Below are 22,708 nucleotides of genomic sequence, written 5' to 3'. Positions count from 1 at the left end.
TTTGTCTGCATAGGATGACATGATTGACAAACCTCGATGTTTTGCCAGAGATGGCCTGCATCTGTCACCCCTGGGTTTCTGGGTACTGGCTAAGGCTCTTGCCAACCCTATAGTGCCTTTTTTAGGTGGTGTTCCAAAGAGCAAATTACCACCATAACAGCTATAAATAAATGCAATCTGGGGGTCATGCTGCTCAATGCTAGAAGTCTAAATCTCAAGATGCAGTCACTCGAAGCACTCCTCAAAATGGAGAACATCGACATTTGTGCTGTAACGGAGGCCTTGTTTAAAGCAGCAGAAATCACCCCTGTGCTACCAGGCTATCATTCCACACCTTTTGGCCCCAGAACATGGACCGAGGTTCCAAAGGCAGTGGTGTCTCCATATTCATAAAGGATATGCACACCTCCAGACTAGTAGCCCAGCATAATGCACCTGAGATACTCCAGGTACAACTAACATTGGTCATAGCCTGCTATAGGTCCCCAACCATGTCCCAAGACTCATACTCCACATTCCTAAGCACCCTGGAAACTATTACGATCCAACCCAGCACTCTCATACTAGATGACTTCAACCACCCCTCTATCAACTGTGAAAACTATTCATGCACCAATGAACTGGCCCAACGCTTCCTAGAATTCATCATTTCCAGTGCCCTGGACCAGCTCATTCCTACCCCCACTAGAGGAAGCAACATCCTTGACCTGGTTATTACTAACATGGGCAACTGTTGCTCTACACCAATAGTCAATTCCTCCCTGTTTAGATCCGACCACAAACTAATCACCATGGAAATCTACATCTCATCCCCCCCCCCCCCATAAAGGTATCCACCATGAAAAACTTCTCCAAAGCTAACTTTGGACTCCTAAAAACAGAGGTGGCTAACTTCACATAACCCATGCCAATGGAAAATAGATGCATGACTGCCAAATCATACATCAATGCACTGTACAAACACGTACATAAATGCATGGAACTAGCTATACCCAACAGAACCAAGACACTCTCCTCCAAAAAAAGGAAGCCAGTCTGGTGGTCCCCTGCCATTAATAAACTCTACAACAGAAGGAAGAAACTGTTGCAGAAAAAGGTGAAGTCCCAGACTGGAAAAATTCCCTTATTAGCCTCAACAAAAAGTTGAGATCCCTCATCAAAACCTTCAAAGCCAGCTATGAAGGCAGAATTGCATCAGACACTAAAAACAATCACAAAGCCTTCTATAGTTATATCAAGAATCTCCATGACAAAACACAGATTTGCTCTGAGTTACTGCACAATGGTACCTCCTATACTGAGCCAAGAGATATTGCCAACATACAGGCTGACAGATTCAGTGCCCACTTTACCCCTCTCTCCCCCCTAAAGGACCAATCTCATAGCAGAAGAATGCCAGACACCCAGTATTACTGCTGCACAGCTTAAAACAGCACTGTCCAAAACCAAAAATACAGCTTCCATGGGACCAACCAATATCTCTGGCTGTGTTGTACATGAATAACAAAGTGAACTGGCACCACATCTGTGTGCCCTGTTCAGTCACAGCTTCACCTCAGACTTTGTCCCTACCGAATGGGGGACTCCTACAATCATCCCTCTCCATAAAGGAGGAGTGACTATAGACCCTGGAAATTAGCACTCCATTAGCCTGACAAGTCTGTTATGTAAGGCTATGGAGCGCATCATCATGGACATAATTAACAAGGATAAAGGGAATCTTCAAACTCTAGCTCTCAGGCAATTTGGTTTTGTGAAAGGTAGATCATGCATGCTCAACCTGGTTGACTTCTTTGAGTCAGTCACCAGAGCAGTGGATGAAGGTAAGGCAGTTCATACAGCCTACTTTGATCTGGCCAAGGCCTTTGATACCATTCCTCACTCAGGAATTATTGATAAACTCAGCAAACTAGGCATCAATCCCTATATCATTAGGTGGGTTACAAATTGGCTCACAGATAGAACCCACAGTGTAAAAGTAGCAGACTCCAAGTCATACTGCTGACCAGTCACGAGTAGAGCCCCACAGGGATCGGTCCTGGGTCCTCTCCTGTTTGGCATCTACTTCTCAGAAGTCCAGGCCAACACCAAGGGACTCTAGATGACCAAGTTCACAGATGACTGCAAGCTGGGAGCCATTATTAACTCCCCAAGTGATGTAGACATCCCAGAGAAAGGCCTCACTGAGACCAATGACTGGTGTTGAAACCATGGCCTTAAGCTTAATGCTAAAAAATGCGTTATCCCCTTTGGGAAAAGCTCAGTTCCCACTAATTACCACATTGATGGGAGTCCACTGAACACTGAAGGCATTATAAGAGATCTGGGGACACAGGTTGACAACAACCTCTCCTTCGACGACCACATTGCCACTGTAGGCAGAAAGTCCTTCTATGTGGCACATCTCATTACCAAGGGTTTTGCATCCATGAAGAAAGAGGTCATTATCTCTGTCTACTCTTCCCTCATTAGGCTAATCATTGAGTATAATGCCCCATTTGGCATGTACCTTACTAGACACATGCAACAGCTTGAAAGGCCACAAAAGTACCTCACAAAGAGAATACTAGGCCATAAACACGTCATATGTGGACAGACTCAAAAAACTCCAGCTATTCTCTGTCTCATGTCGTCTACTAAGAGGCGATCTCTGCTTGACTTACAAAGCCATGTCTGACCCAGCTCTGTTAGAAATGCTACATGTAAAGAAATCCCAATCCCTCCACACCACATGCTCCAGAGACCTCAACCTCATTACCACAATCAACAGAACATGCTGGAGGGACAGGTTCATAAGCCAGAGACTGTCCATGGTCTGGAATAGACGTCCCATACATGTCAAGCAGAGCACCTCACTGACCCTCTTTAAGAGAAATCTTGATTAGTGGATGGGAAATAGAAAGTTCACCCCGGGGATCACTCCAGTGGCTCTACTTGATAGAGGCACTGGGAACTAACGTCGGGTGGCATGATGCCAGGGCACATCTATGGGATAGGCTTGTAAAGGCTCCAGGGCCATTAGCCTAGTACACACCTATGAACCTATACATGTCAAGCAGAGCAACTCACAAGCCCTCTTCAAGAGAAATTTTGATGAGTGGATGGGAAATAGAAAGTTCACCCCGGGGATCACTCCAGTGGCTCTACTTGATAGAGTCACTGGGAACTAACAACGACCAACACAATGCCAAGGCACTTCTATGGGCTCAGCTTGTAAAGGCCCCAAGGCTATTAGCCTAGTACACACCTATGAACCTATGAATCTATTAACCATGGCAGTCTTTTGGTCACCCCTTACAACAACTCAGTAACTTATATGGTGGGAGTCTTAGAGCGTACTTCACTCTTGAGCCGCAGTTCTTACTGAGTAATACATCTGTGGGTCCCATGCCAGCTGCTGCTATTATGAGACATGTTGCTATGTTACCCAGATCTACATAACCACATTTATATTTTCCCTTTTCACCATGAGCCCTATCATGGCAGTGGGAGCAGGGACTTTTAGACTTGTCAAAGCCTTTCTAAGCATTCCTCAGAAGTAAGTGATGCATTATGGTTAAGTATATTCATGGTAACAGAAGTATTCCTCAAAGGTTTAGAAAGGATATATTTATGCATCCCAAATAAGATCGAAATTGCATGCTTGCTAGGCTGATATTAGTGATATAAAATAATAAAGTACTAACACTTTTTAATGAAAGAACTGTAGAATTTTTTTAATCCAGTGACTTCCAAAAATTGATATAGTACAAAAGTTAGGGGAGGCAGAAGGAAGCAAATTCTCTGACAGGATATGCAGACAAGCTGATTAGGGTGGAGAAGTGAATGCAACCTCCTTAAACTTATGTAAGGGTTCTGAGATTAGGAATGCAAGTTGGATCATAATATGAATTACAGTGTAATGAATCCATACAGAAGAAGAGAGATGGTGTTATTACTATGTCTATGGTGGGTAAATACCACAGGTGTAGGTCTTCTTCTTCTTTCGGCTTTTCCCGGTTAGGGATTGCCACAGCAGATCACCTGTCTGCTCATGATTGGCAGTGGAGTTTTATGGTGCCGAGTTGCCAGCCCGGCGCCCAACCTTCCACAGAAGGCACACACATGCACACACTTATGCCTGGGGCTAATTTAGAGTGTCCAATCCACCTACAGCATGTCTTTGGGATGTGGGAGGAAACCGGAGCACCCAGAGGAAACCCACACAACCACAGGGAGGACATGCAGACTCCACACAGAAGGCACCCCAGCTGAGAATCGAACCAGAGAACCTGTTGCTGTGAGGAGGCAATGCTAACTGCTGCACCACCACAGCCGCCCAAAAATACCACAGGTGTAGGTACCATGCTTTATCTTCAAAGCTACAATTCAAAAAATGCTCCAGGCAAAAGAAAGACAGCACTGTTGAAGACAGCAGAGCAAGAGATTGGCATAAAAGGAGGGAGAGATTGACATAATGGTTAAGTTCTTTACCTCACAGATACAATACATGGGGTTTGATCTGATGTCTGGTTATTAGTAAGGCTTGTAATACTCTGCAGGCTAATACCTTAATATCTACTTATGTGGTTGGACATTGGCATTATGGTTAAGGCGTTGACCTTACAAAGTACAGGGTTTGATTCTCATTTATGGGGAAAATTGGCTAGACTTAAAATGGCCCACATAGTATCTCATGCATTTGGCAGCTAGCGTAGTACTTACATATGAACTTGTGAACATAGGTTCTTCATAAGATGGCCAGTTTTAAAAAATGACTAAGCATAATATCCATAACTTAAAAATGTGTTAAAATCTTTCCTAATTGTACAGTTTACCTGTAAATGCCTCTTTGTTGCTAACTTACATTGGATCATAGTAACGATCCTAGGCAACAGATCACGGGCACCATGAGAGGCACGGACATATAGGCCTTTAAGTAGAGATACTCAAACGTTTTGTCACCCTTTATAAGCATTTAATAGTGCTCACCTCCAAAATCAGACATGGATGTACATGATAACTATAGTGTACATTTGTGTCAACCCATCCATTCATCAAGTTTATTTGTAAACATATGCAAGCAGTAATTTGCTTGACCTGTAGTGGCAACTTATTCAGTAGGCTGAAAATACATTGAGGTTGGGACAAATCATTCCAGCAAGTCATGTTTATTTGATGCTATATTTTAGTTCACCTATACAGGTGTTTGCAGAGCCATTGGTTTTGCAAGGAATTAGGAAGTCAAATAGGTCTGGGTCTTTTATGGCTCGTTAAGTGAGACCCCCGTCACCTTGGAATAGCCCATCCCAGTGATTGCTCAAAATGGTAAACTTGCTTCATATCTTTTCCCTCAAATGTTTCTATAAGTTGCCACAAGGCAGTTTATACTACATTAAGTGCTGTTCTCATTAATATATAGTGAATCACCTTTTTTTCCATACTGAATCGTCTGGGTGTTCTTTTCTGTTACTTGAATCCTTTCATGAATGTTTTCACCTGGAAATGGACTTCTATTGTAAATCTCTTCTGAAGCTGTAGTAGCTGTCATCAGCTATAATATGTCTGTATTTTTACACATATATTTATGAAACCAGGCCATGTCTAAAAATGCATCCTAGCAGACTAACAACCAGCTTGTCAAAAAAATTCTGAAAGGTTAGGACTGCACTATGGGTAGCTTATATAAAATGGTAAACAAGGATTTGAGTGAAACATTCAAATGCCTTCTTTTTTTGGCTGCTCCTGTTAGGGGTCACCACAGCAGATCAACTGTTTCCATTTCTTCCTGTCCTCTCCATCTTGCTCTGTCACACCAACCAACTGCATGTCCTCTCTCACCACATCCATAAACCTTATCTTAGGCATCCCTCTTTTCCTGTTACCTGGTAGCTTCATCCTTAGCATCTTTTTCCCAATTTACTCAGCATCCCTCCTCAGCACATGTCCAAACCAACGTAATCTTGCCTCTCTGGCTTTGTCTCCAAACCTTCTAACTTGGGCTGACCCTCTAATATACGTATTCCTAATCCTGTCTGTCCTCGTCACACCCAGAGCAAATCTTACCATCTTCAGCTCTGCCACGTTAAGCTCTAACTCCTGCCTTTTTGTCAATGCCACTGTCTCCAACCCATATAACATAGCTGGTCTCACTACCCTCTTGTAGACCTTCCCTTTCACTCTTACTGGTATTCATCTGTCACAAATCACTCCTGACACTCTTCTCCACCCACTCCATCCTGCCTGTACTCTCTTCTTCACCTCTCTTCCACACTCACCATTACTCTGAACTGTTGATCCCAAGTACTTAAACTCATCCACCTTTGCCACCTCTACTCCCTGCATCCTCACCATTCCTCTATCCTCCCTCTCATTCACACACATATATTCTATCTTAGTCCTACTGACCTTCATTCCTCTTCTCTCTAGAGCATATCTCCATCTCTCCAGGGTCTCCTCCACCTGGTCCGTACTATCATTACAGATCACAATGTCATCTGCAAACATCACAGTCCATGGGCACTCCTGTCTGATCTCATCTGTCAACCTGTCCATTACCATTGCAAATAAGAAAGGGCTTAGACCTGATCCTTGATGTAATCCCACCTCCACCTTAAACGCATCCGTCACTCCCACCTCAGACCTCACCACTGTCACACTACCTTCGTACATATCCTGTACCACTCTTACATACTTCTCTGACACTCCCGACTTCCTCATACAATACCAAAACTCCTCTCTAGCCACCCTGTCATATGCTTTCTCTAAATCCACAAAGACACAATGCAACTCCTTCTGACCTTCTCTGTACTTCTCCATCAACACTCTCAGAGCAAACATCGCATCTGTAGTGCTCTTTCCTGGCATGAAACCATACTGCTGATCACTAATCATCACCTCCCTTCTTAACCTAGCTTCCACTACTCTTTCCCATAACTTCATGCTGTGACTGATCAATTTAATCCCTCTGTAGTTACTACAGCTCTGCACATCATCCTTATTCTTAAAAATCGGTACCAAAACACTTTTTCTCCATTCCTCAAGCATCCTCTCACTTTCCAAGATTTCATTAAACAATCTAGTTAAAAACTCCACTGCCATTTCACCTAAACACCTCCATGCTTCCACAGGTATGTCATCTGGACCAACAGCCTTTCCGTTCTTCATCCTCTTCATACCTATCCTTACTTCCTCCTTGCTAATCCACTGCACTTCATGATTTACTATCCGCACATCATCCAACCTTCTCTCCCTCTCATTCTCTTCATTCATAAACTCCTCAAAGTACTCTTTCCATCTGGTCAACACACTCTCCTCGCTTGTGAGTACATTTCCCTCATTATCCTTTATCACCCTTACCTGCTGCACATCTTTACTAGCTCGGTCCCTCTGTCTAGCCAGTCGGTACAGGTCCTTTTCTCCCTCCTTAGTGTCCAACCTTTTATACAACTCTTCATATGCCTTATCCTTAGCCTTTGCCACCTCTCTCTTTGCCATGCACCTCATCTCCTTATACTCTTGTCTACTTTCTTCATCTCTCTGACAATCCCACTTCTTCTTCACCAATCTCTTCCTCTGTATACTCTCCTGTACTTCTTCATTCCACCACCAGGTCTTCTTGTCCTCCTTCCTCTTTCCAGATGTCACACCAAGCACCCTTCTAGCCATCTCTCTTACTAGCTCTGCTGTAGTTACCCAGCTATTCGGTAACTCTTCACTGCCACCCAGTGCCTGTCTTAACTCTTCCCTGAACATAATCACAATTACCCTTTTTCAATTTCCACCATTTGATCCTCAGTGCTGCCCTCACACTCATCCTCCTCTTCTTGATCACCAGCGTCATCCTACAAACCACCATCCTATGCTGCCTAACTACACTTTCCCCTGCCACCACTTTACAGTCTCAAATCACCTTCAGGCTGGCCCTTCTACATAAGATATAATCCACCTGTGGGCATCTTCCTCCGTTCTTGTATGTCACCCTATGCTCCTCCTTCTTGTTAAAATACGTATTCATCGCAGCCATGTCCATCCCTTTCGCAAAATCCACTACCATCTGACCTTCTGCATTCCTTTGTTTAACACCATACCTACCCATCACTTCCTCATCCCCTCTGTTCCCTTCACTAACATGCCTATTGAAATATGCTCCAATCACCAGTCTTTTACCCTTGGGTACAGTTATCACCATTTCATCCAGCTCACTCCAAAATTTTTCTTTCTCATCCATCACACACCCAACTTGTGGAGCATACACACTAACAACATTCATCATTATACCATCAATTTCCAGCTTCATAAACATCACTCTATTCGACACTCTTTTCACCTCCAAAACACTCTTAGCATACTGTTCCTTCAGGATATGCCTACGCTATTTCTCCTCCCATCCACACCATGATAAAACATCTTGAAACCGCCTTAAATGCCTAAACATTACAAATAAGATTTGCAATTGAAGTCTGTTAAAATAGTTTTCTAGCATGTTTAGTTATGCTCAGTGTCTGCAGGATGGGATAAGGATGTTTAGAAAAATTGTTCTTTGTGGAACAAGGTAGATTTCAGGGGTGAGGCCTCTTGTGGAAGTGAAGATGATATCTGTAATGGAATTTTACATATTATGAAAAATAAAGGGCCTGTCTGCATGAAAGTAATGCATAGTCTTAATTTTGTACTAAAAAGGTACAATTTATTTGTTTCACTCCAGTTTCATGTAATCTGTTATCCCATTTCCCTACTAACACTGTCCACTCATGGAAACGTCTTCGTTTGGCTCAGTGTGCTTGTCATGGAAAGAAGTGAGATAAACAGGGAGAGACGGCGCATAGAATGCAGGAGTGATGAAAGGATAAAGGAAAAAAGAAAACAGGGTGTGTACTTCAGGTAGACACAGAAACCAGGAAAACACATATTCCAAAGGCATAGAGAATTAAGGTCCTGTTAACAAGTTGTTTCCTGTGGTCCAGTGGTCCAGAGTTGGTTTCCTCTCAGCCCCTTTGGCCTAACTGTGTAACTCTGAGCAAGTCAGTTAACCAGAAAGTATTTCTGAGCTTGGTCTGAAAAAGATTCATGCAGAGCAGTGCTCTATCCTGGTCAACAAATTGAAATAAAATAATATTAAAGCCATTTGTCATCATGTTCAGTATCTCTTTTTTTACTTATGTTGCCATTTTGTCACAGTTGTTATTTGTATGCACGCTGGTGATTGTCATACGTAAACAACACATTTTAAGACATAAGGATGCAGTCTGTCCATCATCAGTAATTACTTGAACCAACACAGAGGCTAGTAGGAAAACAAAACAGCTGGAAAAGGCACTTTATTTTGTATAAGTTGCATTATATTTTATATGTGTATGTATTTAAACAGAGATTCATTTGTTCTCTTATTTGTAGACAAAGGCAGCAAAGTAGTTAAAGAATGTTCACTATCCCATGACAGGGAGTGTGACTGTATTGCAAACGCAAATGGTGTAACTGACAACAAGAATATATGCGCTTGTAAAGAAGGCATGGAACTCCATAACGAAGGTATGTTACGTTTTTCTGGCGTTATGTAATCAAGGTGTGCTATTCATGTTATGTTTTCCTGGAAGTACATAATCAAGGTGTGTTGTTTGCATTATATGGTATTGCGTTACTCAGAGGTTCAGAGATTAGTACTAGACTAACTGCCCTTGTGGGCCATTTTAAGCCTAGCCAATTACCCTCTGTGAGAATCAAACCCTGCACCTTGTGTCTGTAAGGTAAACACCTTAACCATTATGCCAGCTTCCTACCTCATTTTTCATATTTTGCTGGAACTAAATAATCAAGGTGTGATACTTACATTATATTTTGCTTGGAACTATGGAATAAGAGTATGTTAGGAATCGGGGTATGTTAATAATTTTTCATATTTTGCTCTAATGCAATATACCAAAAACATAATAATTTCTGTTTGCAGTTTGTTTTTTTGGTATGCCTGATGTATTTAAGCTAACACTGCCACATTTTTCCTTCTGCCAACAATTGGCACCTCTGTCCTATCACTTCTAACTTGGTCAAAAACTTTAAACGTGTCAGAACCCATATTTGGTCTTATGTGTCATTCTAAATCTTACAATAGATGGCAAGTTTTGTTCAGCTGTGAGCCAACTGTGTTATTGCCTTACAATTATGCAAGGTGATAACTGAAGAAATATTAATGACTTCTTCACTTAATTCAGAGAATGTTAAAACAGATTCAAGGCCAAGTTGCACTGCAATGAAATGATAACTGAAAACTGTTTCAAACTAGCAAAGGTCCAGCCTTCAAACATCTTAGTTGTGGATCAGGTAAATGAAGATCTTTGGATCTTGATGGCAGTTAAGGCAGTGAACAGCAATAACAATATGAATGCTGGTAAAGTAGCAGTTAGTAAATTGCAAGAATATCAAAGAAGAAGCAACTGGAACAACATACTATAAAATTTATTCACAAAAGAGCAAAGCTTTCAGGTTAAGCAACCCTTCCTCAAAGCAAAATAAAACAATCAATTACATCCACATTTAAATACAAATCTAAGATGATTATTCAACTAATCAGTCAGTAGTTAAGCACAGCCAATAAAATAGTTTCAATTACAATGCTTGAAGCATAGCTAAAATAAAACTGTTTTAAAAGTATGTAAATACAAATATATATATATATATATATATATATATATATATATATATATATATATATATATATATATATATATATATAAAACAAAGTCTACTTTAAATGGATCATTCTGTCTTTAAGAACAGGTTTTAAAGTAATCATCTTGTTAATAGCAAAATCCACTCATATTCTTTCAGTTCAACTTTATTGTTCATGTCACCCCCTCTTATATTTTTATGAATAACAGTCAGGACTCTAAATGTAATACTATGTTTGGAATCAGTCTCATTAACATGTTTTGCCAGTGAATTTGTTAGGTTATTCCTTCTCATATCTGATTTGTGCTCTATTATTCTGCTCCTAAAAACTCTGGTGGATTTGCCTACATAAAAACTGGGGCAGATTTGGCAAGTTATGTGGTGAAGTAGCCATAGAAAATTTGGGAGGGCGGTCATGATAAACTGAAAGAATTTGTTTATGAATAATAGTCCTAACTTTCTACAATTTTCTATGAGTACTTCACCACATAACATTAAATTTTTAGATGTAGAGTTGATTAAGAATGGAGATGAGCGAGACACATCAGTATATAGAAAAGTGGTACATAAAATAAATATCTCCACTATTCAAGTATGCATGCACCCCATATTTTCAGAGGAATTATTAAGGGGGAATTTAAATGTATAATTGTATCTGCAAGTTAAATACAAGTACAGAAAAGTGTATTCAACAGATGGATGCTGTAACAGATTAATTGAAAGAGAGAGGCTATGATGAGAAATTATTATATAGCATAAGGGAAAATGTTATAAACATAAGAGATGCAGAAATTGCACCCTACTTTAGTGATAAGAAAACTAGTAATGTGAGTAGCAGACAAATAATGAATGAGAATACACTGCACTATCCCACTACATATAGTAGCTGTACTGATGGTGTGAAAAGAACAATCACAAGAAACTGGGGTACTCTGAGAAGTGCTCCACAATTACTGCATATTTTTCCTGATAAACCAAGATTTTCTTATTGCAACTGTATGAACTTAAAATAACTTTCATGTTACAAAGACATAAAATGTGGAAATAATATTAAATCTATTAAAAAACAGGCTACTTTCCCTTGTTATAATTGTAGCTGTTGCTCCTCTATTAATAGTTATTGTAACTTTATACAGCCTGTTACTGGGAAATCCTATGTCTTTAAATGTTCTGCTACATGCAACACCCCAGGATAGTGCTTTTAACAACTTCTCAAATCTGCCCCAGTTTTTATGTAGACAAATCCACCAGACGCCTTAGGAACAGAATAATAGAGCACAGATCAGATATGAGAAAGAATAACCTAACAAATTCACTGGCAAAACATGTTAATGAGACTGATTCCAAACATAGTTTTACATTTAGAGTCCTGACTGTTATTCATAAAAATATGAGGGGGTGACATGAACAATAAACTTGAGCTGAAAGAATACGAGTAGATTTTGCTATTAACAAGATTATTACTTTAAAACCTGTTCTTAAAGGCAGAATGATTCATTTAAAGTAGACTTTGTTTTATATGTACAAAATAAGAAGTGTGAAATTAATTTACTACATGTATATATATATATATATTTGTATTTGCATTTGCATACTTTTAAAACGGTTTTATTTTAGCTATGCTTCAAGCATTGTAATTAAAACTTTTTGATTGTCTGTGCTGAATTGACTGATTAGTTGAATCTTCTTCTTCGTTCGGTTTTTCCCGGTTAGGGGTCACCACAGTGGATCACCTGTCCACTCATGATTGGCAGTGGAGTTTTACGGTGTTGAGTTGCCAGCCCAGCACCCAACCTTCCACAGAATAATCATCTTAAATTTGTATTTAAATGTGGATGTAATTGATTGTTTTATCTTGCACTGAGGAAGGGTTGCTTAACCTGAAAGCTTTGCTCTTTTGTGAATAAATTTTATAGCACGTTGGTCCAGTTGCTTCATCTTTGATGTTAAAGCAGTGAAGGCAGCAAACAGCAGCCATCGTAGACTTGCCTGGGTGATAGTATCTCAGCTTTCATGTTTGTGTGGCTACTGCTTGTGCTTTAATGTCCAGTTATTAAAGGAAGTATACTGTAGACTTCTACCATGGGAAGAAATATGTCCACGGCCCCTCCAAGTCCCATAGTGACAGGCTAAAAGAAAAAGAAAGGAAAGTACAGTTGTGTAAACTTACCATAAATGTAGATGTTCGAGTGTATTCACTGTTGCAGTCATCACCAGTGGGTTATCCCCTGCTGTGGTAGCCCTTGGCCAGCCCGAATACCAGAGTCAATGTTTTTCTCCGTCAGCTGCTGTCGCCTGTAGACTGATGTCAGGTCATCAGTGCTATAAAGCAAGGCAGCTGACACCATTACATCAGTTTTTCTTGCCTAACCAGCCAGGAGCCCCAGGAAAAGTGGCAAAGCGGTCCTGGTGGTAAACAACCACCCCATGAAGCTCATGTCTCCCTAATGAAAGATGATATAAGGGGGAAGGAGGGAGGAAAACCAAGACTGCAACAGTGAATACACTCAAACATCTACATTTATGGTAAGTGTACACAACTGTACTATGTTCTTTGCATTTCACTGTTGCAGTCATCACCTGTGGGAGGATTCCCAAAGCTGAAGAGAGGGGTGGCAGGATTAGTTAGAGACCTAGGCATGGGTAAGGAGGCCCTGCAGTACTGCAGAGGCAAACCCTGCACTAGCCTTAGAGAAAAGAGGAAGGTGGTAATGCTTTCTATAACTATGGACCGAGGTCCAGGTGGCAGCTTCCAAGATGTCCCTGGTGGGAACGCCTCTGAGGAATGCTGTGGAAGTGTCGGCTGCCCTAGTGGAATGGATACAAATAGACTTAAGGGGGAGGTTTCTCATAAAATCTGTAACATAAATTGATACAGTGTGATATCCATTTAGAGATAGTCTGCTTGAAAATGGGCTTCCCCTCTGCCCCTAGGCCAAAACTGACAAGAAGTTGGTCCATTTTTCTGAAGGGTTTAGTATGGTCCAGGTAGTGTCTGAGCTGCCTGTGCACGTCCAGAGAGTGCAGGATTCTTTCCCCTTGTTTTGAGGGTTAGAGAAGTAGGTAGGCAGATGAATGGCTTGGTTGAGAGTCACATTAGATATCACCTTGGGCATAAAGGAGGGGTTAGTCCTAAGGGGAAACCCTGTCTGCATGGAAAATGATGAAGGGTTCAATGGCCATCGGTGCCTGAAGTTCAGAAACCCTTCTGGCTGAGGTGATAGCTAGCAAAAAAGCAGTCTTCAAGGAGAGGAATTTCAGTTCTGCTGAAGCAGCAGGTTCGAAGGGTGGTAAGGCTAGTTTTTCCAAAACATAATTAAAATCCCAAGCTGGCATGGGAAGCCTTCTGGGAGGTCTGATATTAAAAGCCCCTCTGATAAATTGTTTAATCAAAGGGTGAGAGAACAGGGGCTGGTCTGTATTAAACTGAGCTGAAATGGCTGAGGCATGGATTTTAACAGAAGAGGAGGAGAGGCCACTATTAAGTAATTCCACTAGATAGTCCAGGATAAGAGGTTCAGAAGGTTGTGAGGAACTGGTCCCTCTGGATTGGCACCAGGAGCAGAATCTTTTCCATTTCCCTGCATAAGATCGCCTGGTGCTGGGCCTTCTGGCCTCTGTGATAATATCTACGACCTGCTTGCTTAGCAGAAGCCCTTCCCTTACTTTCGGAGTATCAGCCATGCTGACAGCTTGAGAGTCTGCAGATCTGGGTGCAGCATCCCCCCCCCTGCTTGAGTCAAGAGGTTTGGGATCTGGGGGAGCTGCCTGGGAGGATGTGATGTCAGGCTGCGCAGCAAGGGGTACCAATATTGCCTGGGCCAATCTAGAGCAATGAGGATGGCCTTGGGCCCCTCCTCCCTTATCTTGATAAGTACCTTGGGAATGAGAGACAGAGGGGGGGAAGCATACACAAAGGGGGAGTTCCATGGGAAAGTCAAGGCATCCACCTTCCGTGCCAGGTGGTGATATTCCCTGGTGCAAAATATTTTTAGCTGATGGTTGAAGTGCGAAGCAAAGAAATCCACCTCCGGATTTCCAAACACTTGAGTGACTTGCGCAAAGATCTTTTTGTGGAGCTGCCATTCATGGGGGTCCATTGAGTGTCTGCTTAAGTGGTCTGCCAAGGTGTTGTTGATCCCTGGTAGGTGTTGGGCTATTAGGTGTAATCCCATGGAGGAGGCAGTCAGCCAGAGGTTCATGGCTAGTCTGCACAGAGGGTAAGATTGGGTCCCTCCCTGTTTGTTAATGTACCACATTACTGTGGTGTTGTCTGTTTTGATAAGGAGAACTCCTGGCCTGAGATGGGGCTGAAAGGATGTCAGAGCCTTTTGTGCTGCAATCATTTCCCTTCTGGTTGGTATGTAAGGGAAGGTGTTAGGCATCCCAAAGACCTTGGGTACACCTGCCTGGTAGGTGGGTGCCCAAAGCGATGTCTGAGGCATCAGTGGTGATGGTCTACCTGGTGGGGCGGTGGATGAAGGGGAGACCATGGTTCCTGGCACAACCTCCTGCCCACAAGAGCAACTCAGCCTTTATACAGGGGATCAGAGGGAGAGAGGTCTCTAGAGGCTGAGTGCTGACACCAAAGGTTCCTTAGATACCACTGAAGTTTCCTCATGTGTAGCCTGGCCAGAGGAATCAGAAGGATACAAGAAACCATTTACTCCAAGGCTTGCACTAACTTCCTTGCTGTGAGGTGCCTTTTGGACTCCAGCTGAGTAAAGTAGAGAGGCAGGTTGCTCTGCTTTTCCTTACTCTCTGCCTGGATGAGGCAGTCATCCAGATAAGGATAAATCTCTTTATTTTTCTGTCTGCAAACTGCTATGGCCAGGGATAAACATTTGGTGAAATCCCTGGGAGTAGTAGATAAGTCAAAGGGAAGAGCAGAGAACCGAAAGTCCTGTGAGCCTGTTCTGAAACGCAGGAATTTCTGCAGAACTCCCTTATGGGGATATGGAGGCATGCATCTTTTAGGTCCAGGGTCACTAACCAGGCATTTTTTATCAGCATAGCCAGCAGCTGCTGCAGGGTTAGCATTTTGAATTTGGGGACCACCAGGGATGTGTTCAGAAGGGACAGATCCAGGATGAGGTGCCAATTGCCTTCCTTTCTGGGAACAAGGAAAAGCCTGGAATAAAAGTCTTTGCCTGCTTGATCTGTGGGGACAGGTTCTAATGTCCTCTGGGCTATGAGAATTTGGACTTGCTTCAGTGCCTTTGCCCACTGATTGAGAGTTATGTGTGGGTACCTTCTGGGAACTGGGAGTTCATTGAAAGTGAATTTGTATCCCTGGAAAATGATCTTTAAGACCCATTGGTCCTTGGTTGCAGACAGACGATTTTCTTTGCAGAGGGACAGCCTTCCTCTGAGCTTTTGGGTAAAAGGAGGGTGGGGGGGTAGGGAGTCATTGGGAGTTTTTGCTATAGAGGAATGGCTTAGAACTCCCTGCCTTAGAGGCGGATGTGGTCCACTGCTTGGTTCTCTGTTGTCCCTGCTGTAAGGACCTAGGTGGCCTGCCCCTGCGAGGCTTAGCTTGCCCCTGTCTGCTAGGGGCAGGAAAGGATCAGTGCTTAGAGGGAAAGTTCTTGCTGAATCTAGGAGGTTGAACCTGAAAGAAATATTTTACTGTTTGCATAGATTTTGCATTGTCTTCCATTTTTTAAGCACCTCTTCTGCTTTTTCTCAAAACAAGCAGTCTTTATCCAAAGGTGCTTCAATTAATTTAGACTTGACATGATCAGGTAGAGGTTGTTCTTTCAACCATGCATGTCTCCTAATGACAGATCCAGACACTGCTGCCCTGCTAGAGGCCTCTAGTGCATAATATCCACAGTGTAAAGAGTGCCTTGCCACTTGACACATAGAGTGCAGTAAATCTGCTCACTCCTTAGAATTGGTAAGTCAGAAAAAGTAGAAATCTTTTGCTTTAATAGTTCCAAAGTGTGCTGTTGATATTTTAACATATGGAGCTGACAATTTAGAGCTTTGATGGCTAAGGTTGCAGAGGTGTAAACTTTTTTACCCCATTGTCCAAAGCTCTGGCATCCTTATCAGAAAGAGTAGGGTTCTTTGCAGAACTAGCCCTGGCTCCCTTGGGGCCCTGTGTAATGACCTCCGGGTCTGCAGCAGGATTTCTGTGCAGGTATTTGTGAGTGTCTGCTACTCTCTAATGCCTGTCTGGCTTACTGGGAGCAGGGGGAAGGTTGTCCAGGGCTAAACTGGATTCATGGAAAACATCATCCACCACTTCTAAAATAGGGAGGATGGCAGGGGGTCTGTGCTGGGGTAGGTCTAGAAATTCTCTTAGCATTTTCTTAGACTGAGGGAAATCCTGAGATTCCCATTGGAAATGTTCCCTGAGGGTGTGGAGGGTTTCCCCAAATGAGAGTTCTTCTGGTGGGGAGGCAGAAGGGATGGATTCCTCTGCATCTGAATCCTTATAAGCAGTAAGAGGTTGTTCAGCCTCTTCAAAATCAGAATAATCTGATTGCTCAGAATCTTGCTCTGTCAATAGTTCAGGAGAAGGGTGTCTTTTCCTTTTTAGAAGTTGTGGCTTGACTGCCCCTGATAAGGTAAATAATATCCTCCACCATCTTAAGCATCTGGCCCTGGGGTTGAGGGGCAGGAGTAGGATGGTGGCTAGAGGTAGATTTTCTAGGGGTGGCCTGGCTTCTAGGCTTAAGAGAAGTCAATGGACTGAGAGGAACGGTAGTCGGGTATGAAGATGTCAGTTTCTGACTGGAATCGGTAGTGCGAAAGACCTCCTCAGAAGCCGGTGCCTGCGTAGCAGCTCCAGACCCAACCGAGGCAGAGACAGCCAAAGGCTCTGAAGACAAAGAAGATTTCTGCAGCATACCAGACTCTGAAAGTGTCTTGCTAGAGGACTGCGTAGCAATCACATTGGGCATCAGGGGCTGCGAAAGCACCTCACTGAATTCCGGAGAACTGACGACCTGCTTAGCAGAAGAGTCATTGGAAGGCTTAGCCTTGTGAGGTCTGTCTCTATCTTTATCCCTATGCTTTTTAGGAGGCTCTATGGATTGTTGGCTGACTGATGCCATATCAGAAGATGGAGGATGAAAACATCTGTGTACAAAAAGAGCTCTATGATGAATGCTTCTCATGGTAAAGAGGGCACAGTACCAGCAACGGGTGATGTTGTGGTCTGGGCCTAAACAAGTGATGTAGTATGAATGGAAGTCTTGGTGTGGGATCTGCTTTCCACAGGCAAGACAATTGTTAACTTTTTCAGACATCAGTTAGTGCAAGAAAAAGAGATCCCCAGTGGGGTACTTAGCTTTAGATGTTTTCAGCTGTGATCCGAACTCTGGTAGCCACCGACCGGCACACTTGCGAACTGCTTCTGCTACGGGCTCCATGGCAAGAAAGACTGATGTAATGGCATCAGCTGCCTTGCTTTATAGCATTGACGACCTGACGTCAGTCTACAGGTGACAGCAGCTGACGTAGAAAAACATTGACTCTGGTATTTGGGCCAGCGAAGGGCTACCACAGCAGGGATAACCCACAGGTGATGACTGCAACAGTGAAACACAAAGAACATCAATGAATCCTGTATTCTTTAGTCATAAAACTATGTGCAGGTACAGTGAGATGGTAAGCTGGCATTCTCACTGAGTCATGGGTGCATTTCTGTAACTGTTATTGTCACTGAACAATCCTATTTAAGATCCAGAAGAAATACTACGCTAAAAACCACGTGGAGTAATATGTGGTTTGTTTGTTCTACTCTGACTCTCTTGTCCTTCACAGTCAAATCAGGACATAAAACAAGCATATTATCCATAAGAACCAAAGAGAACTTTGGCTGCAATAAATCCATTTTGAGAAACATCACAAATAGTGACTACCCAAAAATAACCAAGGACATGCACAAACTGGGACTTTAAGAAAACTCACTAGAAGAACAAATGATAACTTTGAACTATTTTAAAAATACTTTTAATGACTACATCACTAGCCGGATTTATTGCAAGTAAGCATGTCTTGGTAAGTCACAGTGCAAATCATTTTAGCTAAAACATCATACCCTGACAATCAGAAAAAATGCCATATATTTCAAATTCTTTTATTTATTTATTTATTTTATTTTTGCATGGAGCAAACCTTCTTACACCACATATGTAAGGACTCTGCCCTCACTCCCCAGAATGTACACATTGTGAAAATCCAGTGAAAAAAGGAAAAGGTAGAAGTATCTGATTTCTCTGATCAAATACAAAAAGCATATTACCTGTGACAACCCTGTCGACAATCATAAAATCTTATCTTCACCAGGAATATTTTGTAGCATGATAATATGCTACAAAGATAAAATTAGTGTCCCCCAGTAATTATATACTACAAATACAGAGGGAATTCAAGAACAAACCACAATGCTGGAACCATAAAATAAGCAAACTGTGCAAAAAAAAAAATATATATATATATATACACACACACACACACACACACACGTGTGTGTGTGTGTTTATATACTTCCATAGTAACGCATTTCCATTGACCATTAACAAAACAAGGCATAATTTTGCAGAAAAAGAGATTTCAAAAACAGTCCAGGTTGGGAGGATAGCCTAATGGTTAAGGTGTTTGCCTTGAGTCTCATAAGGGATAATTGGCTAAGCTTCCAATGGCTCACAAGGGCAGTTAGCATAGTATGAACCTATAATAGCCACTACAAGGTTCAGCTCACTATAACCACTGATATGTGTGAGGAGTTTTACAGCATCATTAGAAAAATTAAGGGTGGATCCGAAAAGTATAGTGCCCTTGAGATCAAAGCGATAGTAAAGTCTCTGCCCCCGCCCCCCCCCATATCTTCATCACCCTTGCAAGTAAATTTATCTCATGTTTTGAAAACTCAGTAAGTAGAATATCTCTGCTCCTCCTCCCAGGTCCGTAGGTAGTTAGTAAGCATGTGGTCTAAAAGAGCATTGAGGAGCCTATAGCCCATAATTGCAAATGTCCCAGAACACTGTCTGGTAATCATAGAGTAGACAAATGGAGGCTGAGTGAACCAAACCCGGGAATGCAGGAAGTAACTCAGTAACAGCTCATAGCCTTAATCCTCTGCACTTATTGCCTTACCTTTCCCCAGGAATCTCACTTTAGAAATGAATTAGGTCACCACATGGATGTGGGTAAATTCCAACAAGGGGCAACTGTACTCAGTCTTGAGACCTGCTAAGCCATAGGCTTGTATAAACACATCAGTAAAGTAAGCGGTGAAGCTTCAGCTATCTCCCAGTCTGTGAAGTTGGGATTCAGTTCACCAGCTACTGGGTTGTATAATTAATAACATGTTAATATCTTACCAGATTTTTTTGTAAGTGTATTGTGTTTTCCTGGAGATGTGAAAATAGTGTATTTTAAAGATTGTGTTAGCATCTGTAGCTGATATGACCTACCACTTCTTTTTTTTTTGACATACCTATACTACAAGTTTGTACTTCTCCAGAACTTTATTTTAAGTACCCAGATACTCTGAAAGTGACAGATTAAATCTACAACAATATGTATAGAAGACATACTATTAAAGATATTCATGAAAATGATTTTTATGGGATGTCAGCCACCCCTGGTAACTATCTTATTGACAACATATCCCTAACAGTCGGCCCTGAAATCAGGGACTTGGGGACACACGTGAACAGTAATCTAAGCTTTGACCATCATATCTCTATGGCAGTGAGGAAATCATTCTATGTTGCCCAGCTTATAAATAAAGGTATGTTATCTAGGTCAAACAAGGTCATTGTTCCACTGTATTTGGCATTTATCAAAGCAATCATTGAGTACAATGCCAACTTTGGTATGTACCTAACTAGGCACATCCAACAATTGTCATGTCCACAGAGATTCCTCACTAAAAGAATACAGGGCATAAATAACATGTCGTATGAAGACCACCTCAAATCCCTGTTCCTGTATTCCGTCTCCTACAGGAGATCTATGCCTGGCATACAAGGCATTGGCCATCCCCGCCCTGATGGATCTCATGTATGTCTGCATAAGAAGCAGCACTAGAATTACCCGATCTAAAGACTTAAACCTTGTCTGTGATATAAATAGCACCTGCAGGAGAGACAGGTATGTATCCCAGAGACTACCCCATCTCTGGAACAGGCTCCCCATCCATGTGAAATTGACTTCCTAACTAACCTTATTCAAGTGCAGCCAGGACAACTGGCCAATTGGATGGGAATAGAAAATTCCTCTCTGGTTTGGCACCTATATCTCTAATCGACACAGTCAGCCTGTAAATGGTTTATCTCACAGGCCCCTGCTTGTAAATGTTTCCTCTCCCAAGCCCCTGCTTACACTTATCAAGAATATCAGAACTTGTCAGAGATTTGGGATGCATAGCTAGGCTTAAAAAGGCCCTTGTGGTCATTAGCCTAGTACGCACCTATGAACCTATAGGCATGTGAAATACAACAGTGCATTGTCAGTGTGCGGTGAGGTGAGAAGAATCTCCTATCACAACTGAGGTGGGGGTCAGTAAATACTGCAGGGGCTGACTTTTGTAAGGCAGAGCATTTGTATAGGTCTGAGTTTTGGATATCATTCCACAAAGTGAAGATGGCTGAATGCACATTGACTCAGTCTGACATTATCCCAGATAAGGAGACACGTTTATTAGTAGAGAGCCACTCAATAGGTTGGTCATATCCAGCAGTTCTACAGATTGTTGTGGGTACAGAGATAAGATAAATAAGAGTGGTCAAAATGCCTCAATTACTCAGTTAACCAAGGAGTGTTATCATCACTTCACCACTCATTAGGACAAACACAGAGATGCTGGAGAGAGATCGGTGAAGAATATCTACCAGCGAAGACTTGACATTCTGCGGTTAGTTAATAAATCCAATGTAAATGTAATTGTCAGTAAATTCAGCAAGTTTACAGCAATGGATTTCCATTCTTTGACTGAACTAGCTGCGTATAATCTATAGTAGCATCGATTCAACCACCTTTTGGTATACATTATAATAGGAAGTAGATGTGGTCTCTGTATACTTACATACCATAAATAGTATATATCATAATAGGAAGTAGATGTGGTCGCTGTATACTTACATACCATAAATAGTATATATCATAATAGGAAGTAGATGTGGTCTCTGTATAATGCATACCATAAATAGTATATATCATAATAGGAAGTAGATGTGGTCTCTGTATACTTACATACCATAAATAGTATATATCATAATAGGAAGTAGATGTGGTCTCTGTATACTTACATACCATAAATAGTATATATCATAATAGGAAGTAGATGTGGTCTCTGTATACTTACATACCATAAATAGTATATATCATAATAGGAAGTAGATGTGGTCTCTGTATACTTACATACCATAAATAGTATATATCATAATAGGAAGTAGATGTGGTCTCTGTATACTTACATACCATACATAGTATATATCATATAGGAAGTAGATGTGGTCGCTGTATACCTACATACCATAAATACTATATATCATAATAGGAAGTAGATGTGGTCTCTGTATACTTACATATCATAAATAGTATATATCATAATAGGAAGTAGATGTGGTCGCTGTATACTTACATACCATAAATAGTATATATCATAATAGGAAGTAGATGTGGTCTCTGTATACTTACATACCATAAATAGTATATATCATAATAGGAAGTAGATGTGGTCTCTGTATACTTACATACCATAAATAGTATATATCATAATAGGAAGTAGATGTGGTCTCTGTATACTTACATACCATACATAGTATATATCATATAGGAAGTAGATGTGGTCGCTGTATACCTACATACCATAAATAGTATATATCATAATAGGAAGTAGATGTGGTCTCTGTATACTTACATATCATAAATAGTATATATCATAATAGGAAGTAGATGTGGTCGCTGTATACTTACATACCATAAATAGTATATATCATAATAGGAAGTAGATGTGGTCTCTGTATACTTGCATACCATAAATAGTATATATCATATAGGAAGTAGATGTGGCCCCTGTATACTTACATACCATAAATAG

The 22,708-nt window shown here is 41.5% G+C and overlaps 1 protein-coding gene across 1 annotated transcript in view; it reads left to right on the top strand.

The window, feature by feature from the left end:
• LOC122795003 (tumor necrosis factor receptor superfamily member 9-like) overlaps window positions 1–22,708 on the top strand; it is a 126,334-nt gene that overhangs the window by 84,646 nt on the left and 18,980 nt on the right. The window contains exon 3 of the mRNA XM_044063589.1: window positions 9,376–9,510. Within this exon, the coding sequence (XP_043919524.1) occupies window positions 9,376–9,510 (135 nt within the window). The remainder of the gene's footprint in view (window positions 1–9,375; window positions 9,511–22,708) is intronic.

This window comes from Protopterus annectens, chromosome 2.part1 (assembly GCF_019279795.1).
Source record: "Protopterus annectens isolate FY-2018-M chromosome 2.part1, PAN1.0, whole genome shotgun sequence".
NCBI lineage: Eukaryota > Metazoa > Chordata > Ceratodontiformes > Protopteridae > Protopterus > Protopterus annectens.
Note: the sequence above shows the minus strand (reverse complement) of the source record. Positions and strands in the feature narration are given on the sequence as shown.